The sequence below is a fragment of the Simochromis diagramma genome, unplaced genomic scaffold, assembly GCF_900408965.1.
Source record: "Simochromis diagramma unplaced genomic scaffold, fSimDia1.1 OVJJ01000205.1, whole genome shotgun sequence".
NCBI classification, from domain to species: Eukaryota; Metazoa; Chordata; class Actinopteri; order Cichliformes; family Cichlidae; genus Simochromis; species Simochromis diagramma.
In genome coordinates this window covers 5,624,977-5,648,147 of record NW_024386782.1, presented here as the reverse complement: position 1 = coordinate 5,648,147, position 23,171 = coordinate 5,624,977, and the positions used below count along the sequence as shown (strand labels likewise).

The 23,171-nt window shown below is 39.2% G+C and overlaps 1 protein-coding gene and 1 long non-coding RNA gene across 9 annotated transcripts in view; one reads left to right on the top strand and one right to left on the bottom strand.

Annotated features, from left to right (window-relative positions):
* Positions 1 to 287: 287 nt before the first annotated feature.
* On the top strand, positions 288 to 1,176 carry LOC120725415. The gene is made up of 2 exons (XR_005694109.1): positions 288 to 687; positions 1,104 to 1,176. It is a non-coding gene; the product is annotated as an uncharacterized LOC120725415 (long non-coding RNA).
* Positions 1,177 to 5,633: 4,457 nt separating this feature from the next.
* pde1cb (phosphodiesterase 1C, calmodulin-dependent b) overlaps positions 5,634 to 23,171 on the bottom strand; it is a 107,739-nt gene continuing 90,201 nt past the window's right edge. For 7 of the 8 annotated variants that reach the window (XM_040018309.1, XM_040018261.1, XM_040018245.1 and 4 more), the window contains 7 exons: positions 17,382 to 17,502; positions 15,761 to 15,842; positions 14,741 to 14,861; positions 12,352 to 12,527; positions 11,605 to 11,838; positions 10,537 to 10,599; positions 5,634 to 8,870 (listed from right to left, as the gene is read on the bottom strand). In XM_040018309.1, coding sequence (XP_039874243.1) covers positions 8,854 to 8,870; positions 10,537 to 10,599; positions 11,605 to 11,838; positions 12,352 to 12,527; positions 14,741 to 14,861; positions 15,761 to 15,842; positions 17,382 to 17,502 — 814 coding nt within the window. In that variant the 3' untranslated portion in view covers positions 5,634 to 8,853. The remainder of the gene's footprint in view (positions 8,871 to 10,536; positions 10,600 to 11,604; positions 11,839 to 12,351; positions 12,528 to 14,740; positions 14,862 to 15,760; positions 15,843 to 17,381; positions 17,503 to 23,171) is intronic. The other variant, XM_040018271.1, reaches the window with a different exon arrangement.

Here is a 23,171-nt window from a genome sequence, read left to right as displayed (position 1 = left end):
CCGTGCACACTCAGTAAATATTAACAATATCGGACAAAGACAAAAATTTCTTTTTTTTCTTTACATGGTTATCGTGTGTATGTAAATCTAAAAAAAAAAGAAGAACATTATGATGATAAAGTTATCTTAAAATGACAATGATAGAACACATGGCATTTAATTTGACATTTTAAAATGGGACTTAGTCATTTAAACACTAAAACAATAGGCACGAGGACATTTCTGAGTGACATGTTGTGAAATATTGTGTAACACTGCAGGAATGCACATGCAGGAATATTGGGAATGTGCATAAAACGACTTGTAAATACATGCTGCTATTGCTCCAGTGCATTCTGGGAGGTTTCCAAACATAGCTACCTTGGCAAACGTAGAATTGCACCTGTGGTAGCTTACCAATTATGTGTACTAACCTGTCACATATACACTTTATTAGGTACACCTTGCTTAATTCTTTGTGGCATAGATTCAACAAGGTGCTGCAAACGTTTCTCAGAGAGTTGGGCCCATATTGATATAATAGTGTAAGGCAGTGACTGGAATAAGTCACAAGGTGTCGCTGTTGAGCTGCATATGTATGGTAGATCTAAGCAATTTTGACCATTTGTCCTCTGCAGGACACCGTAGTTCAGATTTCTCGTTCGCGCGGGCGCCATCTTGGTTCAGTGTTTACTGTGATTTGCAAAGGTAAGCACTGTCAGTGGTGTACTGCATTGGTTTTTTGTTTAAAAATAAGTGTTCCACTGTGTAAAATGGCGGTTTGCTAAGCATATATTGTGTTTGTTGGGAGGTTCATGTATTGTCTGATAAGAGTATGAGCAGTTTGTGTGCATGTTTCATTTGGTAATATCTGCCGCAATTTCGGGCTACATTCCCGCTAGTTAGCAGAGCATTCATTCGGGCAAAGTAATGCAAGATCAAGCATTAGCTTTTCAGCTACAGTTTGCTGGTAATCCTGCTATGTTAGTTTTGTGTCATACTCATTCCTGAGACCGAGGAATTTTGTAAAGACATGATTATTTTTGCTTAATGTGTTTTTTATATATTTGTTGTTGGCTTTTACTATGTTGATAATCACGCAGTGTTTACTGTGATTTGCAAAGGGCCAGCAGCAGAGTTGGAGTGGTGTTTGCCCCAGCATCTGAATAAACGGCGCGGTCCGAGCCACAAATTGAACCCCTGTGTCCGACTGGTCTCTCTGCTGTGCACCCCAATCCAACACAAACTTACACAACGCAGAGTCCGGGGTGTAGGGAGGCCCCTGCACTGGTTGGGTTACAATAGCAAAACACAGTTGCTGCAGATTTGCAGATCCATAATGCAGATTTTCCATTCCATTCTAATATGATTTAAGCTTTATGACATAACCTGCTATCTTGCTAGAAGCAGCCATCAGGAAATGGTTACACTATGGTCATAAAGGGATGGACATGATCAGCAACAATGCTTGGGGGGTCTGTTGTGTTTAAATAATGCTCAGTTGTTACTAAGAGGCCTGAAGTGTGCCAAGAAAACATCCCCACTCCATTACTGTCACGGCGGGGTGCGCCGGTGTGTTTTTTGAAACAAGACCCAAAAGCAGATGTGGACGAGGAGTTGCAGGTTTAAACAGAAAGCGATCCTTTATTTGGATGATAGCAGGAGTAAAGCATGGCACCCTAAGCAAACTAAAAAATACTAAGAAACAAATACTATGAAGTTCTATGACTAAGACTATAACAATGACTAAGACAATGGTGGGGATAACAGACAACCTGACCATGACATTCAGAAAACAGAGGACTTAAATACACACATGAGGCGATCAGGGGAAGTGGAGCCACATGAGGAAACAGCTGACTTGGATATACATAATGATGCACAGGAAAGAGTAAATTAAATGCAGTAAACAAAGAACAGACTCTTTCAAAATAAAACAGGAAACACGGAGGGGAAGATGACATAAACGACAACATGAACTTGACAACATAAGACACACAGACATAAACACATGAACGGCAAGGGAGACTTAACACAAGGGTAATATAATAAGAAATGAGCTAGAATAACTTAATGAACCTAAACAAACAATAAACATCAAAATAGACTAAAACTCAAAACACTGGGTCGCACGACCCAGGACCATGACACTTACATCATTTCTCAGCAGCTTCACTCGCTCACTGGATATTTAATATTTAGATTTTCCCAGGAGGGTGGCATGAATGCCCCTCCAGTGGTCCTCCTTGGGCTCTTGCATTCTGGGGCCTCTGGATGTCTGGAGCCTGGATCTCCTCCATGCCTGCTTCATGCCCTGGGGGACAGGGCCCCATTACATGGGGAAACCTTTTGAATATAAGCGCACTGATCCACACAGGTGTGCACACGGGTGTTCACTGTTCATAGACATAAACTACACCTTTATTGGCACATTGTGCGCTGTCGGTCCTACAACAACATTCAATATTTAGTACTTACTGCTGTTTACACTTAGCTAGATTAACGTGATGGTGTTGTGTTTAGTATGTTGCTCTGTTGTTGTTTTTTTGCTTGTTTTCTCGTCTTTTTCTCTCAACAGGTGATCCAGGAGATTTTTTTCGTCTTCTTTCTCTTTTTAAGTGCCCTTTCTCACTGTCCCTCTTCCCTTCTGTTTTTCTTTTCCTTCATCTTTCTTTCTCCCTTTCCTATCCCTCAGTCATGTCTGTCCCATCTGTAACAACTGAAAATAAAATAAAATAAATAATAACAACAAAGGTCGATCAAATGGACCAATACGGCAAGGCCGTGATGATCCATTTGGCAAAGTAAATCCATTGGGTCTCCTTGTTGGTCTTCAGACAATAATTCTGACGGCTAAAGAACCAAATGGGACAGGCAAAAAATAAATAAATAAAAATTTAGATTTTCAGACTAGTCTGTAAATTCCAGAGGTGGTAGTGTGGGAAAATCCTATTTGGCACCAACAACCATGCCAATTTCAATATCACTTAAATCACCTTTCTTCCTCATTCTGGTGCCTAAATGCACTGAGTTGCTGTCATGTGATCGGCTCATTGGATACTTGCATTGATCAGTGGTTGAACAGGTGTACCTAATGAAGTGGCTGGTGAGTGTATAAAAGTGCCTGCTGACACCACATAAGAGAAAACATTGCTCAAAGTCTGTTATACACCATCACCTTAATCTAACTAAAGTGTGACTGAACACTGTAAAGAAAATAAAACTTTCTGTCAGAAAACTTTTTCTTTCATACTTTACAAAGTTAACACTCCTAGTTTGAGATGCAGATTCTCCTGTATTTTGCAGCTTAAGCCAGATCTGTTATGCTCATCTCAGCTCCACTGTTGGACTTTCTTCTTTTAGTTTTGCATAACTCACGATTTTAAGAATTCCATATTTTATATTGGACTTTGATGAGTTCATCTACCTTATGAATGTACAACATAATTGGCAAATGTATGCACAATTGTCACTAAGTTAGTAGTGAATATACTGTTGAAAATATTCATTCAACTTCTTTACTTGGGTTAAAGTAAAAAAGTACAGGCTCTGAAAAGTTCCGAAAGTGTAAAAGTAAAAAGTCTTTGGAGCACATTTCTACAAGATATTTTTGTGCAAAGCTAAAATAAAATAATATTAAGGAAACTTTTTTCAACTTAAATTCTAATTCTAATGAATGTTGACTGTTTAAACATCTGTCACGTAGAAGAAAGAATTTATTTATTTAATAGCTCTTTTTGCTTTTGGCTGTGTTAATACAAGGTTAATACATTGTGGATGACTTTGTTTCCACACCTTAAAGTGTGGTGTGTGCTGCAGGAACTCCAAGGCTGGTTGCAGTGACTCATTGTGGGGAAATGAATCAATTATTAAAAGTCAGAATCATTTCTGTTGTGAGTGGCAGTAGTTTTTGTGTACAGCCTGTGATCAGCTGACCTGTGCTGCTGCTCTTGTTGCAGATGTTAAATGAGCTATCGAGGCTCATTGCCAACTCCAACTTAAACAGTATAAACTAGTACTAGTACTATAAAAGGTAGAATTCAGTGAATCAGTCATCATCTTAAACTTAATCTGATATCTGTAAACTTTGATCTAAGCCAACATTAACCATGAACTCCACAAATGAGCTGCACCACCCCAGTACAGTGCCTAACTGTAACTGCAGTAGTGCAAACTAGACAGTGTGGCCTGCATTAGACGTCCTAGTATTTCCCTCCAAACTGAAAAATGCACAGCTAGCATACTTCACTTTGTTTTACAGTGCATCTGACAGAACATAACTTCACCAACACATGTATGGATTTTATGTTTATTAAAAACAAATGCCAAAATTAATAGGGACATTAAATGTAAGCTTTAAATTTCCAGTTCATCAAATATCACTGCATCCTTACCTTTAAACACATCCTCTCTTCTTGCTTTTTTGTCCTGTTTTCTTTTTCCATCTCCAATTAAAGTTATATATACAGCAACTGCACCTTTAGCTAACAGACACACTTTATGCCAAGCAGCACAGAAGTATTTAGTACTTAGATAACACTTTATAACATGCCCCACATGCTGTATCATCGAGTGTTGCAGTACTTGTACTTTGTTACTTCCCACCTGTGCTGTACACAGTATAAAAGTTAGACATATCCACCATGGTGTCACAAATTAGTGTCTGGACCCGACCACATGGGTCTTTCTGGAGCCAAAAGTACCCATATTTGTATAAGGGGGAGAAATTGTTAATCCTAACAACTTTGGTTAAAAAAATGTATCTCCATAAACTATACTTGTGTAGCATACAGACACATATTAGAAATGTAACTAGAAGGCAAATAAACATTCACTCACCAACACTAAAATCCTGTCCCAAGTCAATGGACATATCCCAGATAATCCACCTTGCTGAAGACTAGAATGACCCAAATTCAGATACTAGATTTAAAACTTTATTAATGGCTCTAATTAATTAATGGCTTTTAGTAGTTTACACATCTGCAATGTGGTTTAATCAAAAGAGGAGACAAACTTTTTTAGAGGATCATGTCTGAAAAGAGATCTGGTGTAAAAATCTACCAAATCAAACATGTGGATCTACTTGCTGTGACATTCTCTTATGCTTATTACCATTTTATTTACAGCAGCATGACCTGAAATGAAAGATTGAGCCCATAAACTCATCAGGAAAGTGTTTGTGCAGGTCAAGTCCAAGTGCTGTTTTCTCATAGACTTCTATGGGACCAGAAGTCTTTGAAACCAGAAGATTTGCCCCTGAATGGTAAAAGAAAATGAAACAAAACAATGCAGGTTTAACACAGATCAGGACTGTTGTCTGTGAGGCCAAAAGCAGCACAGCCCACAAACTGGCTGTTTCACATATTTTTACTGTCCCCTGGTGACAGTAAACAGCTACAACATGTAGATGATCTGTAAAGCCATTTATGTGATCAAACACATCCTGTGTCATGTAAGAAAAATTACTTTTATATATTCTAACCCAGTGATTTGAAATTTTCACCATGATTCAGTAATGACTTTTATATATATAATTGCTCCGGTCATTTTCTTGAAAAAGATACTCTTATGTATAAAATATGTAGAGTATCTTTATATCTTTAAAAATGTCAGATGGTGTTTTGCAGAAATGAAGACAGGCAGACATGATCTGAGCCCTTTGAATCAAGATTTATTGATACGGCTGTGCAGTCACAGAGCATGGTGGCACACACGGCCGCCTGGCCGGCATGGGACAGCAACACACACACGCACGCACACACGCACACACACACACTCAGTCAGTCTGTTTATTCAGGGATGTAGTAGAGAGTAGTACAGAACAAAGTGAAATTCAACATCTTTAAAATTATTATTTTTATGTCACCTATCCTTTTTGTCTCAATTTAACTTTGATATTATGAATGCTTTTTATAAAAGCAAACATATCAGCAGTATTGGCCTGATGGAGCATTTAAAACTAATACTAGAATAGATTCAAAATGAATTGTTCACTCAGGTTTACACAGTCCACTGCATCACTTTTTGTTTCTCTCCCACAAACACTCATCTCATCATACTCTCATCAACAGAGAAGATCACAGTGAGGAGATCAGAAAATGCACATTAAGTATTTTGTGGCAGTTTCTCACACACAAAGACGCACGCACACACACGCACACACAAATCCTTCAAACCCATCTAACCTCAGTCATTTCAACAGTTTGAGATCAGTCATTATAGAGTGAATCAGACTAAACAAGGAGGAAAAAAAGCATTAAATGAACAACAAATGATTTGTTTCATAGTAAACATTACAAAACACCATGTTCAGAAGTCTTTACATGTCATAACAGCTATGTTTCCTATTATGGTTGGTATAAATTCCTGTTACATATTCATACAGTAGGCTATCACAGTAGCTAGTGGAAGGTAGAGCAAACTACAAGACTGTACATGTGTTGGTCCCTCAGTAGGGCAACTATAATCTGTTTTACCAAGCAGCCTATTGTGAGGATGCAATAAATTTTTCTTTTCAATCTAATTTGGCGAGACTGTTAGAATAGAAATTTACATTTATGAATCTCTTGAATTTTTCTGACTTCAAAGTTGGTGCAAGAAAACATCACAGTGACACAGATAGAGGAGAAACAAAAAGAAGTCCCTACATGTTACAGACGCACGTTTTTGACAATCCATCCTCCAAGACAAAGGAGGAGCAAAACGGTACAATAAAACAACAGAGGGACAACATACGTACGGCACAAAACAGCCAGAATAAACGCATCTAAATGAAATAGAGCAAAATATGCGATCATAAATACATTACTTCTGCTGACTTTACAGAGACAACGTGTGTTTTTCAACTCTTGAGTGTGTTGGAAGATATTAACTGGTTTGTTTGACCTTAACCGGATCAGCACAGATTAAAATGACATCACAAAATTTTCCTACAGATGAAAGGTGTGAAAACGGAAGTACAGATAGAGGCACACATTCAGTCAGTTGGCCTGATAACCAATGACTCTCTAGTTTTTTTTCTTTTCTTATTTTTTCCTTTTTTTAGGTAAAAAGCAGCATGTGATTACATCGCGTGAAAAACTGCCATACCCCACCAGAGAACTGATGTCCCTGTTACAATGAAAAAAATGAAAGGGGGAAAAGGTAATAACCCCTTTTAGAACGCAGGATAATATATACTATACATATCAGTAGCTGTGTACACATGTATAGTATGCTTACAACTTATTGTAAAAGCCAGCTAAATGCCAGGAATTTGACCTTGGCACAGTCAATTTGGGAATTTCCAAATAAAAGAATGCAAGGAAAATAAAATAAAAGTGCACTATTGTGGAGAAAGCATGTCCATCATACTGCAAATACTGCCGCAATGCTTCTTTTCCTTTCTTCCAATTATACGTATTACATTAATAGTAAAAGCTGAACCTGCATTGCAGTGGTTTAATATGTTACATTTGCACAGTAAGCAATATTTGCATCATCTGTACACGAGATTACAAGCCTTAAAAACCTTGGCTAACAACCAAGAAGCGATACAGTGGGGACTCGTAGCCTGTGATGCATCAGATGGATTCAGCCTGCTAATAGGTGTATGAGCACACTGTAAACATGTACATTAAACACTACGCCCACAACCTAGAAGGTGAAGCTGCTGTTATGTAACTGTGCTGGAAAAGGAAACAAAAATACATATAGAAGATTTTTCAGCAAACAATGTTGACATTTTGCTACAGCTTTCATCCATGTAAGAAGGCATCGAGAAGAAGACAAACTTTGTGAGGATCTTAACACACATCTAGGGCATGATTCATACGTGACATGAGCAATACAAATTGTTTTACCAAAAAAAAAAAAAAGTACTGAAAAGAGAATTTTATATCTTACAAAAACTTGAATGGATTTGCCTGTGTGATATGTCTTAAATTGCACAAGAGGCATTCCCATTGTTTTCAACTGTTATTTTAAACTATGTCAAAAATTGTGGTGGATTGTGGATAGATTTCTACTCCTTCTCCAGACATATACAGACTGTCTAATATATACAGTAAAGAGGACATCAACAATATGTTCCTGACTGCAAGGAGCACAAATGTGTTAAAACGTCACGATGTCTGAGGAAAGCACTACGGAAGGAAACATGTTCAGAGGAAAATGAGCCACAACCGGTGGTGAAGATTGCATGTTAATGTGTCTAAAGTGGCTTCAGCGGCCATAAGAAGCTCCCAACAGGAACTTCCAAATCAAAGGGGAAGAGCGTTTTACGTGAGAATAAAACAGTAGTGCTGTACACATGTCCGTATACTGTACATGCTATGTAGCAGATAAGAGTCCCTCTGAATGTGCATTTACTCTGCATTTCAAAACAAGTCTGCATTTTGTCTGTGATTGAAGAATTAAAATATGTGACTGCTTAAAAACACAAAAAAAGGTTTTCAGTTTTATAACCAAACCATGAAGAGAGCTGCTGAGGCAAAGTGGGACTTGTACAATGGCTACGTGTATGTGGCTAGGTGAAACATACTTATTGAACATACTTGGAGAAAAGTAAATCGATGGTATACTTTAAGAAAAAAAGAAAAAATCAGGTCATTAAATCATCTTAGCTGGCTTTATCAGTAAGCAGGAAGAAGAGAATAATGCACGTGAGAGCCTGGGAGCAGAAACGTGATAAAAGCAAAAGAAAAGAAAAAAAATGGCTGATTATAAAGACAGGGAAGCAAAGGTGGCTGTTTCTCAGTGTCCTGTAGAGGGCGGCACAGTCCAACTAATGACTCTCTAACGTGAGTCTGAGTTCTCCCATGCAAGATTTAAAGCAGGTTTTAAGTTGCAGCAACAGTGACAACAGAGTGGCACTGGTACTCCCCAGCTTACTTACTCCATCACGACCTCTGTTTGGGGGCAAACAGGAAAGAGATATTAATCATTTAGGGAAATAAATGATATATTTGTGTTATCTTCTAATCAAATACTCCAACACTGTGATTCACAAAATTAGTAAGTTACCTTATTTCAAGGGAGATACAGTGGTGTGGAAAGTATTTGCCCCCTTGGTGAGTTCTTATTCTTTTTGCATTTCTCACAACTACATGTTTCAGATCACTGAAACTATTTTATTATTAGACAAAGATAACCCAAATAAATGCAAAATGCAGATTTTAAACAATTATTTCATTTATTAAGGGAAAACATTTTATCCAGATCTGTGTGAAGAAGTAATTGCTCCCTAAACTGGTTGAGTCGCTTTTGGCAGCAAGAACTGTGATCCAGCATTTGTGATAACTGCCGATGAGTCTCTCACACCACCTTTCAGGAATTTTGACCCACTCCTCCTTGCAGAATTATTTTAATTCAGCCACATTGGAGGGTTTTTGAGCATAAACAGCCTGTTTAAAGTCACGCATCTTAATTTGATATAAGTCCAGACTTTCACTAGGCCACTGCAAAACTTTCATTTTGCTCTTTTGAGCCATTCAGAGGTTGTCTTGCTGGTATGTTTCAAGTGAACTTCAGCTTCAGGGCATGAATTGATGGTTGGACGTTCTCCTTCAGGAATGTCTGGTGGAGAACAGAATTCATGGTATCATCACTTACAGTAAGTCCTCCAGGTCTTGAAACAGCACAGAAGCTCCTGAGTATCACACTACCACCATGCTCGACTGTTGGTATGATGTTCTTTTTAAATGCAGTGTTAGTTTTACACAGATGCAACAGGAATAAAACCTTTCAAAAAGTTAAAGTTGGTATTTTTTGGTCGACAGCATTTTTTTCAGTCTCTTTCGCGTTGTTGAATCATGAACACTGACCTTAACTGAGGCAAGTGAGGCCTGCAGTTCTGTAGATGATGTTTTGGGTTCTTTTGTGACCTCCTGGATGAGTCATTGTTGCTCGTGGGAAGGCTCTATGCTGTTCCATGTTTTCACCATTTGTGGATGATGGCTTTCACTGTGGTTTGCCAAAGTCTGGAAGCCTTAGAAATCACTTTGTAACACTTTACAGACTAAAAACTGTTTGTGTCTCATCTGTTTCTTTAAATTGTGGCATGACTCCTTTGAGAATCATACCACAGCTCCTTTTTGAGATCTAACCTACTTCACTTTGTCAGTTTCTATTTAAGTGATTTCTTGATTCAGCAGGTCTGGCAGTAATCAGGCCTGATTGTGGGTAGTGAAACTGAACTCTGAATGCTTTCCAAAAAATGTGGTTAATCACAATCATTCATACAATCATGTATGCATACACAATTGTTAAATCATGTACACGTACTATATGTATGGAGGTAATTACTTTTCCACATAGTGCCTGGTAAGTTTGGATAGCTTTTTTTTCCTCTTAAAAATGAAATAATCATTTAAAAACTGCATTTTGTATCAGGTGGTCTTTGTCCATTATTAAGTTTTGATAATCTGAAATATTTAAGTCTGACACAAAAAAAAATAAAAAAAAATCTGGAAGGGGCAAATACTTTCCACAGCCCTGCATACAGACATAGATGGAAATAAAGATATCTCAGTTTTATTTTCTATCAGTAGCTTCAGGCTGCAGGGTTACACTCACCCTCGACTGCTTTGTTTTTGTCTTCTTCACCTTCTGGAGACTCGGCCCCTTCTGACAGCTCTCCTGAAAAAAAAAATGGTTGTGTTACTATTCTGACTTTACTTATACATTTTAAATTAGCATTTAAAAACATGCAATAGTCCTAATGAGTAATTCCAAAATACAGACCCACAGAATGGTCTGTATAACGAAGGCAGCATTAAATTATGTACAATCCCCAAATCTACAGAATTTAATCTGATGGAAAGTTGACAAAAAATATTCCAAACAGAATATTTTGCTCAGTGTAAATGTAATGCTCTGTATAAAGAGATGGAACAAGCTGATAATACTGTCAGAAAAACTGAATATGATAATATTTTAAAACTTGAAGCAAACACTGGGAAAATGAAAATGGGGAAATTTGATGCTCATAAGCTAAAAATATGATTAAAGGAACTTTGCATTTGCTCTCTTTTTTCAAAATTTAAAAAATTGGATAGAAAAAATCCTCCTTGTGTTTCTCATTCTGTTCTAATACAATAACAAACCTATTCTTGGATTAAAAAGCTACAACAATCCATCAAACTGATTAGTCAGTCCAAGTGACACGTATATTTTAATTTCAGCTTTTCATATGTGCTGATGTGAAGCTTTTTCATCTCAGATGGGATACTGTTCACAGTATCTGGACTTCAGAGTGCTGCTTTGATGAAACGAGACATAAAGATCCCATGATTTGCTTTAAGGGTGGGTAGTTTTTTATTCTGACTTTGAAGGGAGGGATTTGGTCCAGTCTAGTTAGGAATTAACAAATATTTTGTAAACATTCATATGTACTCGGAAGATTTCATTAAAACGTTACATTTTGGAAGTTAATCTAAGACTACACTGATGCACTGATCAATATCAAATTCCAAGGAAAAGTTAGCTATGTTCTGCAAACTTTTATGATCACTTAAGCTCCCAGAAAAAGTTTGCATGTCAGTAAACTGTATGTACTGACTGCAACATGTAGAGGATCGGGCCTTAGGTCACGTCTTTTAAAAGCCGGCCATGCTGTGGGATTACATAGTTTAAAGGAAGTACCGTTCTGCAGTGGGGGGCTCTTGTGCGTGGCACTCCCAGGCTGTGCTCCCTGCTCTGTTTTCCCTGTGTTACCATCTGGTGGTGTGCTGACCTCTTCCGACTCGGGCGACTCTCCCTCCAATTTGTCCTCCTTTGGTTCAGGCTGTTCGGATTCTGCTTGGACCTCCTGGGGCTCCATCGACTCTTCCTGCTGTGCTCGCTCCTCTGCTTCCTTTTTAGCTCTTTCCTCTGCTTCTGAGGTAATATGGAGTATGGGAGCAGTTTAGAAATATTCATAACTCCTTATTTTTTACTTTAAATGAGGAAAATTCAAGATGAGGATTAACAAATAACGTTTTTTGTTAACACACAACGCAACTTTGCTGGAGCTGTACTTTGTGGACTTTAAATGTAAGTCTAACATTCTTTCTTTTAGCTCTGTTTTTGGTCTCCACCAACTCACAAGACATATGTAGCTTCAGTCTATTGTTTTTTGTGCTACTGTAGTATGAAGAAAATTAAATACAAATTAATCCACACTGACATACTGATCAGCAGTGGTGTATTATTTCATCATGTCTCAACAGATCATGTTCCCACCAATGCTGTTGTTGTGCAGGCCAGTTAAAACCCCCCTGTGAATAAGTCGAAAGCATTGCAGCTTTTTTAAGCCAATTTTCTGTGGAGAAGGTCATGATCTGTTTGGACAGATCAGTTTTACCATGGCCATAAATCACCATATTTTCACTAGATCGAACTGTACTATACCTTTAGCGGCCTGGGTTTTCCACCTCTCTCTGTTTTGATAAACTTCTTCATTCCACAACGCTTTGAAGTTCTTCATGTCCACCGTCAGGAGAGAGCCCGGGCCCGATGAGCTGCTGTCGGAGCCCATGCTCTTGACACTGTGCCTTTTGCTTTCATCTGAACTAATACTGTTCAGACTGGACAGACAAAAAAGAAAAATGTAAACAAGAGATAAAGTATCTAGAGGTATTCAAGCAGCTCTGAGAGACTGAAATCGGGCCACTTTTACCATCACTCCATTAGGACAATGGAGGCATTAGCATCATTGCACAAGACTGGCTGAAGATTTTAAGGAGTTTTCAAGAACAATTTCTTAACGGAAAAGATGTCAGATATTTCAGTCAAATAAAAAAAGCACATTGCGTAGATCATCTGGTCTTTCGTGGGAGATATTGATGAAAGACTGATTATGCAAATCATAACCAAAGTGTAATACCGCAAGCCAGCAAAAGCTGTTTTAAATTAGTAAACCAATGTGCCTACTCAGTGAGCGGCAAAGTGGCAAAACACATACTTGAATTTGTTTCTTTACTTTTACCATCAGCCTGTGTGTGATTCTGTAGTGATATAGAGAAATTAGTTTGGGGAGTTGACAGTAGGAGGAGGTGCCACTGAAAAAGAATACCCCAGGGCAGCGTAATAAAAAAATATACACTCAAAAAAAGTTTAATGCAATCTGGTCTGATGACATCTATTAGCCTGGTATACAGTATTTAGTTTATACCAAGGACATCTTTCTTAACAATTCATTATGTGAATAAATGAACCTTTGATTTTATACATCACAGTTACATTTTACTCGGAATTATTGCTTCATGTTTTTTGAGGGTAAAGAATCGTTGTTTTGAATTTATCTGACCTAGTTCATATCTGTGATTGTGAACTTACTTCAGGTTGGTTCATTTTAACTCTTTGACCTTGCTCTTCCATGTGAATGTACCAATTGCTGCCATCATATTTGTTAATCATGTCACACTTTGAAAGCTCCTGTTTTTCAAACAAAAGTCGGGCATTTAGAAGGTGCTCATGACTGACTGAACAATGGGACTTTTTATTATAGGCACTAAAAGTCACAGACCTCCAGCTGCAGGGAATTGCAGTTCTACACTGCTGGAAGACCCCTTTTAATGGATCAAAAAAGATATTCCAATTTATTATGTAAGGCACAAGAACGTCAGCTTCCTGCAATTCTTTTAATAGTTGCAGACATTTAATTCAAAGTTACTAATGTCAGTGACGTTAGCCCTAGGAAAAAAAAAATCTATGGGATCTTAAAAGTCAGAAGGAATCTGTCTCTGGGGACCATAAATGTCAAAAAAAAATTCTTTTTCAGCTAAAAAAAACTTGAGCTTTTAGATTTGTCTGCGTGTTGAAAAAGCAAGGAAGAAGCAGAGGTGGATAATCATAGGAAGCGAGACAGACATAGTTACAGGTGATTGAAAGCAGCTATAAACGGTGTGAAGAAACAGTCCAAGGAAAATCAAAAGCACCCAGGTGTGTACGTAGACAAAGAGACTGCACAAGTGGCAACACTATCTGAGATTTCCACTCGGTTAGCTTCGACTAGAGGCCCACTGAGTGATGCTAATGACTGCTGTTGAGGAGAACAGGGAGGATGATATTGATGTGCAGGTGCAACAAAAGATGCAGAGCCAGACTCCCCAAGTACTGCTTTATTTTGCAATGAGCCCACTTAACAAAACATAAAGTTTAAACAATTTACAGACTAAAGTTTTTTAATTATCTTTCTCGTTATAGTTTAAATATTATGAACAAAAAAGCAAGCGGAATGTACTTTCTTATTTGGGAGCTTTGAAAGCCTTGCACATACGTGATTGAGTACGAGGCCGGAGGAAAAGTATTGAGCCAATTAATTAAACCAGTGAAGGCAAAATCGCTTCCTTTTGTATCTCGAGAGGCTTTTGTGTATGCCAATCCAGCACCACAGCTCATTCTCGATCACGGACGGTGAGGTGAACTCCACTAGCATCCCTAAAATGTCAATTTCAAGGTGTGTAGCTCTGCTTGATGAAAGGTGGAAACATTTCCACGCACAGAAATGGATTACTCATGGGAAACTCATCTGCTGTTCTCAATACTTCCATTAGATATGCCGTTATTGCAGCAGGGTTGTTGAGGTCTAATCTTGTCATTGAGCAAGTAGTTTCTTGGAAAGGTACACGAGGAGAGAAAACAGCACGTTTTTTTTATTCTTGATCGACGAGGCTGGTTGAATAAAATGTAATGTGATTTACATACAGTCACCCACTTCCATCTGCTTGGTTTTCTGACTGAGCTGCACAAACTTTTTATTCCTAAATGATCTCTGAGAGAAACCACTGCAGCTTACCTTGAGCGTCTGAAACCAGTCAAACCGGAATGGGAGGCCTCCTCAATGAGTGGCGTGACAATGCGCTCCATCATGTCGGTGAGCACAGTAAAGGTTGGCACTACGATGAAGTCTATGAATCCTGGAGATGAAGACGTCGGCAAAGGTAACGTTAGCATCTCTGCGGTATATAGTCACAGTCTATTTTGTGCTATTAAAGGTAAAAAAGAAGAAAAGAAGCCCAGAGCAAAAAAAAAAATCTTTGTAACATTAATTAGTAAAACGGGCAAACAGCAGTTTGATGTAGTGTGTGATGTAGATGTAGATTGCACAATGTAATAATTATAGAATAATGACACATTCAGACTGGTTGGCTATAAGCCTTCCTTTCTTCCTTGCCACTGGGTAAGAAATCTATCGGGAAAACTAAAGCAATAAAAAACAGAAAGAAGACAGTTCTTTGATTTTTCCAGTTAGTTGGAGGTCTGAAGGACAGAATTAACTAAAAACTACCAGGTACAAGAAAATATTCCTGTTGGCGAAGCAAATAAAGAAGTCAAGATGAGAGAGTGATAGAACCAAAAGTGAAATAGGAGTGAACCTCAGAGGGAACTCAAAACCTGCCTGCTTATCAGCAAATATTAGCTGCTGTTTCAAAATAGATGCTAGTTTCCTATATGATTAGTGTTTCTGTGGAGACAGAATAAAATAGCTTATTTTGGTTTATTTTTATTTCTTTTACACATTTTTCTGATATTTTCTTGTTCAAATGTGGCAGACTTCAATTACTCGAAATAAAAATTAGGCTTTTTTAATAATTTATGATGCAAAAAATATCAATAGATTCAGTAATCTTCTGTGAAAACAGTAAGTACACCTTTGGCCTATGTAACCTCTACACTTTTAAACGTGTTCTAGCTAGTTCAAATGTTTGTCCATTCCTCAGTGCAAAATTCCTTCAGTTGCAAGATGTTTTCCCCCCAAAAAAGTGGCGTACTGTATTGTGCAGATGGTTTATGTGAGGGTGGGGAAGCCTCTCACCGATTTGTGACTGTGCCACCATCGTTGACTTTCGGTCACAGAGTGGAGAGAACGGCAGCCCGAGCTCAGCTTCTTTGTCCCCCTGGAAACACAAGAGCTTCTTAAGTCAAAATCCTCCTGTCTTTGATATTTTTGGGCAAATACGATGCACCCTGCAGACATGCACACACACATCTTTGCCTACACACTTACCACTGCACACCATATGCTCACACTTCTATCAACAGACCTTGGATTCGTCTGAGCCCCTCCCCGAGTGCGTTTGGGCCGCAAATGTGTTTCATTTTCTCCTCTGTTTTGTCACAAACAGATGAGATGTGGAGTCGGGAGGCAATGTTCTTTGGAGAGGCTATTTATCGGCAATTCGTATCCCCAGAGACAAAAGGCTCGTGAAAGCAACCACAATAACAATAGCACTGATAATGGGAACAATGTGGATTAATAATGGACGAGATTTAAGCAGTGTGGCACCATTTAAACGTCTGTCCTTCTTTATGAGATTTACAATTACGCCATTTATTATTTATAGCATAAATTCATTGTCACGCTGTACATTTTAATCTTCTATGGAGCACGTTGTTCTTTTTAAAAACACATTTGCTGGTGTGACTGCATATTTCTCTTGTTGTTAGTGTTTTGCAAAAGCTTCACATTAACAGCATTATTTCCCAATATTATTATTTCATTTTTTTATGTCACACTCACATGAAGTGTGTTTCACACTTCATGTGAGTGTGACTGAATCAAAAGAATAAATCGCTTTTGTTGACATAGCACCCAAAAACTAATACAATGCACCAGCGACAAAGATGAGCAATGACTAAAACCAAAAGATAAATAAACTGCATTTCAAATCATGTGTTTCATCTATCAGCAAGAAATCTCAAGATATTATTTCCAATGCCTTCCAATGCCTCTCTTCAACCTCATGTCTTCATTAAGGCTCTGTTGGACTGCGCCGTAGCACCTCAGAAATTTTCAATCTCACGCCAGCATTTAAAAGTCGATAAAGTCTTGCATGCTAGATATTCAATTCACCTCTAGGTGCTTGATATTGTAAGGTAAAGAACCTACAATAATACAGAGAAAACCCCAACAATCAGACAACCCCCTGTCAACAAGAACAAGGCAACAGTGGGAAGGAAAAGCTCCCTTTTAATAAGAAGACTCAGAGAGGTGAATCCATCTGTCGCAATCCGCTGGGCATAAGGGGAGGAAAATATCATTTTTAATGTATAACACCTCAGATGGTTTTTTTTAAATAAATTAATTCAGCAAATTTAACAGGTGTCAGTTTGTCAAAATATAATCAAAGTTATAAAAAACTCAAACATAGATAGCTACATGTGGCTTATTGATCATGGCAACAATATACTTCCGATTTATGACCCTGAATTCCAGAATTTCATGAAATTGGAGAGCATGATCTTCCCCCAAAGGCTTGATTAGTTCTCAGCATGACTACCTAGTAAACTGCCAGCTGAGGGTAAATTTGACCTTTGTGTCTGAGGTCAACTGAAAAGCATGCCATGTTCTCTCTGCATACATTTAAACCACCACTAAACCATGCACTGTACCACCATCATCTAACATGTTACTCTGACGTAACAGAGGAACTCACCTGTCTGAAGAACTCCTCTAGTAGGGAGGTGGTCCAACGGTGGTGGAGGTCCCAAGTCTTGGCCGGGTGGCTGATGTCTGCTGTGTGCAGCAGCAGGGACAGCGCCTTTGGCTTGTCGATGCTAAGAGAGAGAAGACAGGCAGTTTTAAAAATTGCCATCACGGCTGTTTTCTTGAAAAGTCTAATGGTTTATGTTTTGTTTGTGTGTTTTTATAAATGAAAAAAGAAGCTATTGTTAAAGAAAAAAGAAAATGATAGAAGGAAAGAAGGACAAATAACCATTTGCGATGCAGCTAATTGATTTTGGAGGTATCATGATAAACTGTATTGATTGAGATCATTTTTGTGTTTCTGGCTTTAAAAAAATGAATGTGAGTCAGAAATACTTTATCTGCCAAGTTCAGAACCAGCTTCAGGTTTTGCCAAAAACCTGGCAAAAAAATAAAAAATAAAAGTTGTTACAAAGACATTGCAGATTAATCTTGGATAAGATTAATGAAAGACCCCAGAAAAGATGCAAGAAAATGCCAATAATGGTAAGTATCCCTGGCACAGCTGCACAAGAGTCTGCAGCTGTCCAGAAATGAGTCTGTACAAGAAATTCAGTCTAAGTGACAGGTTAGCTTTTTATTGTCTTTTATGTTTTACTGCACATTCACTGGCTTGAGTTTAGTTTTTCGTCCCCAGTCACTTAGAATATTAAAAAAACACTATTCCATCATGACAGCAAAACTGGTTTTGTTTTCACTGTGGGAGTCTTCAAGTGTGTGTATGTGTGTGTCTATGTGTGTGTGCGTGTGCAATCATAGTATAACGAGGTCCTGGAGACACCAACTGTAGTGAGAACTACTACAAAGGCGGCTGTGAGGAGTGTGGCAGGTGTTTAAACAGTATGACTGCATATCTGCTGTTTAAACGTAGATTATTTACTAAATGCGATAACATAGTTGGTATTGTTTGCACCTTGTGGGTCTGTGTGTAATCATAGCATAATGTGATCCTGGACATAACAAATGTAGCATGATCCAGAAAGCCAGTAGTCTATAGTTGATTTGAGTTTTTATGTCTTTCTGTTTCTGGGCTGACCACACGTGCAGTCACAAGGATTTACAGATACTGGCTTGAAACCAAAATAACGGCCAATTCAGTGATGACTGTGTTGGTCACACTTTTGTGACACCAGTTCTTAGATCACAAAGACATAATCATGGGTATCACAGTAACATACAATACATACAATACATGTATAATTTCGTATTTATAATAGGGGTGCAACGATACTCGTATCGATATTGAACCGTTCGATACAGTGCTTTCGGTTCGGTACGCATATGTATGAACAATACAAAATTTGTAATTTATTTTATCAACTTTCCTTCTGACGATGCTGTCTGTGTTGAGCGCTCAGTGAATCTGCGTTCGACTACTCCGCCTAGGCTGCACTGTCAAGCGCAGATCCACTGAGCGTTCAACACAGACAGCATTGTCAGAAGGAAGAGCGCAGGGCAAGCTAGCAGACAGAAGTTAAGCTCACATTGCAACATGGCAAACTGAACCTCCCCCACCCTCATTCAGATCTGGCGTTTGGAAATATTTTGGTTTTCATGTGATGTATGACCCTGAAGGTAAGCGCGTCATGGACTAAAGTAAAACAGTATGTTGGATGTGCCATGCAATGCTCAATTACATGGGTGGGAAGTAGTGTGTTAGTGCAGTTAGCTCGTTAATGTGTTGGCCGTCTAGCGCCACGCACAGGCGATCAGGGGTAGCTCGGTAACGGAGATTTGCCGTGTTGTGGCGTTAACGTCATTTCAACGAGATTAACGCTGACAGCACTAGTGGGAACACAACGAATATGACTGCACATTTACACTGACATCATCCTAGTGCAAAGACAAGTGGAAGCAGACAAAAACAACAAGCATGCATGCTACAAACTTTACCCGAGTCATTTAGACAGCCGTTAGCACATGATTCTCCTTATGGGGACCTGATATGTTTAATATTGTGGCGAGCTCAGACAAGGAGAAACGGAGGTGTCGTTTGGTCTTGCTTCCCGTGAGCTAGCCAGGGAGCACAGCCGTTTATTGACATCTGCAGGCTAGCTAACTGCTCAGCGCTGCAACCGCACAGCAACAACAACACACAGGGCGCCCTCTGACCCCGGAAGGACACACCGTCGCAGCGAGAGGACGTCACCCGTCACTATGGCAACATAAACAAAACATAACTGTACAAACAGAACCCTGAACAGCCCTGACCCGCTACATAGCCCCCACCTAAGGGGTCAGTCGTCCCCGACGACCCCATTACCCCACACAAAGTCCTGCAAATGTCCAGGTGCCTTCTTTTGGCGCACCGGCCGGTCACGACCAGCGGGGGAAAAGTCACTCGGGTCAGAACATGGGTGCCACCATCATCCCACTTCTGACACCAATGTGGCGAGCTCAAACAAGGAGGAGACGGAGGTGTCGTTTGGTCTTGCTTCCCGTGAGCTAGCCAGGGAGCACAGCCGTTTATTGACATCTGCAGAAGAACACTGCCGCTAGCTAACTGCTCAGCGCGGCAACCGCACAGCAACAACAACACCACAAAGGGCGCCCTCTGACCCCGGAAGGACACACCGTCGCAGCGAGAGGGCGTCACCCGTCACTATGGCAACATAAACAAAACATAACTGTACAAACAGAACCCCGAACAGCCCTGACCCGCTACAATATGCTGCTGAGAATATGCATTTGCATTCTTTCGGAAATGTAGCTGGGTAATTATGTCATTGGCATCAGTGAGCCACTGTCAATATGTGACATATTGAAATCGCGTTTGAATTTGCGCTTGTTTTTTGCTTTCACTTTGCAATCCCGCGAACTGTGTATAGAGAGCGACAGCACTGATTGGTGAGTGATGATAATTTGCGCACCAATTCCTCTGACATCATCTTATCAATCGTTAGCTTACTATGCAAACATGTAAAGGAAACAAAACAGGAAACAAAACGTCAATCAAAAAATTGCTCTCTTTTTTTATTCGGGCTACTTACATTTATTTTGGGCTACCAAAAACTGAAGAGTCCCTGCCCGAAGGGCTACCAGGGATTTTGAAATTTTGAGAGCCCTGAGAGATATTTATTTTTTTAATTACTTTTGTTTCAGCAACATTAAATTTAAAAACTGTACTTTTGAGTTAAAATATATATTTATAATTTTAATAAATGACAAATTAAAAAGGCATGAACATTTTTTTTGTATTGAAAAAATATCGAACCATGACACCAAAGTATCGAACCGAACCGTGAATTTTGTGTATCGTTGCACCCCTAATTTATAACTATCTTAAGTGATCGTGGCTCAAGAGTTGGGAGTTCGCCTTGTAATCGGAAGGTTGCTGGTTTGAGCCCCGGCTTGGACAGTCTCGGTCGTTGTGTCCTTGGGCAAGACACTTCACCTGTTGCCTACTGGCGGTGGTCAGAGGGCCCGGTGGCGCCAGTGTCCGGCAGCCTCGCCTCTGTCAGTGCACCCCAGGGCAGCTGTGGCTACAATGTAGCTTGCCATCACCAGTGTGAATGTGTGTGTGAATGGGTGGATGACTGGATGTGTAAAACGCTTTGGGGTACTTAGGGACTAGGAAAGCGCTATACAAATACAGGCCATCTCCCATTTCCATTAAATCTAATTTTCAGTACTCAAAAAGATGAAATGCGCTATTTTCATTACAGTAAGGAACCCCCTACCTCCAGCATTATGTGTCTATCTGTATAGTCTTCCATCCATCCATCCAAAAGTCCTCTTCATTCATATTACTTCCACATTAAAACACAGTATGAAGATCATCTCAGCTCTAGAGAAATCGCAACCTAATATCAAAATCTCATGGTAAACGGACTGAATCATGAACAGACGCATATAGAAAATAGGCAGTCACATGAAAATGCAGGCACAATAATACATGCATAGCAGAGGTTAAACAGAGGTGAAAAAGACTAGCTCACGTTTTTTCCCCTCATTCCATTTGTGGCAGATTGGGTCTTAAAGTGCACTCTAAGCAGGCCTGCAGCAGTCTGGTTTGAATTACTTCACATTAGAGTCTATTCAGCATCACAGCTCCCTGCAGACTGCAATCTCTTATTTTGGTGCATGCTTGCGTGTGTGCGTGTGTGTGTGAGCACCCAATACTCTCCCTTGACGATTACCTTCAGGTCAGCAATTTTCAAGTTATATTCACAAATACAGGGAACACAATATTGTTGATACCAATATATATTTTTAGGAAGCCACTTATCTACATATCAGTGCCTTCTGAGTAATTTTCAGATAAGTGCTCGGCATTATCACGGTGAAAAGAATACCCTGAAGGTCAACATGTTTCTTGTCAATGCAGCAGCTGCATCAGCACTGATGAGTCATCACATCGCATGATAGTTTGCTTGATAGTGTTTTTATTTCTGTATGCACGCTTCAGCTCAGTGTCTGCATGTACAACAGTTATCGGTCACTGCAGTCGTGTTAGGGTGCTTAAAGTGCTTAAAAAGATGCACACCATTAATGCACTTAAAAATACCAACAGAGTATTATGTAGAACTTCTAAATGAATCAGGCACATATCTAACATCATTCACTACCATTTAGTTTAAGCAAAGCAGGGCCTAAACTTTGTTTTTTATATAGATTCACTGCAAGAATTTTAAAGAGAAGCAAAGTTGTAGCCATTCTCTCTCTAGGATAACATTAAGAACCACCTCAGCATAATTTGCCATCCATATTTTTTATGTGTGGGTCTTTTCTCTGCATTGGTTCACAGCTCAGTGGCTCGAGTCATTTTTTACTCAGGAACAGCAGCCTGATATTAACTGTCAGAGGTACAAACCTAAGGTGTCCATCGCAGTGAGATTGGATATTAAACAGGCCTTTATATACAACCCCTTTAGTACGACATCCACATAATATCCGACCAAGCCTATGTGAGAACAGAGCAGGCAAATATCTACTGAATTCACAAAAGGCGTCACGTGTCCTTCCTCTTGCACAGTCTCTCCAAACAGTTCCCTTTGCCTTAAGCAAACAGAGTATTTGCAGTAGTGAGAACGCATCTTAAGTGCGCAGTCTTGCTGAAAAAGGGCAACTCCTGACATTTTCTTACTTTATTCTCTGGATATTTTCCAGAGTTAAAAACCTAAAAAACAGCATCTTTGCAAGGTCACTTGCGAGCTGTAGCCCTACTTTGGCTCCCACTTCGCCTCATTAACGCTACATCACATCTGTTACCAATCTATGTTGTTTGTATGGGTTCAACATAAATAAAAAAAAATACACAAGAGATTACATGTTAGCCTTCTTGACAAGTTTACTTCATTTTGTAGTCTGTATTAGATTTTGGGAACGCACTTGTGAAAGTTTATCCCATAAGTTTATCCCATAAGTGACTTTGTTTTAATTTTACTCTTTTCCTTTTTTTATGATTATTCCATTCTGGGATGAAATTGTGTACCATTTATTTTCCCTAGTTTGTGTCAGTTAGGCATCCCTGTGGCATAATAAGAGATAAGAATATAAAATGTGAACATCAGCAGTTCACAACAGCCAAGTCAGTCTGTGAGAGAACCAGCTCTGTTAGATACTTTAGTTTTTGTTTTCTACTATCGGGGACATTATCCTGCTTGGGAGGAAGCTTCCATCAGATAGTGTGTAACAATGTTTAGGTGGCTGGTGCATGTAAGAATAACATCCACATGAATGCCAGGATTCAAGGATTCCCAGGGGAACATTGCAAGGTAGAGAGATAAAGAGTGTTATT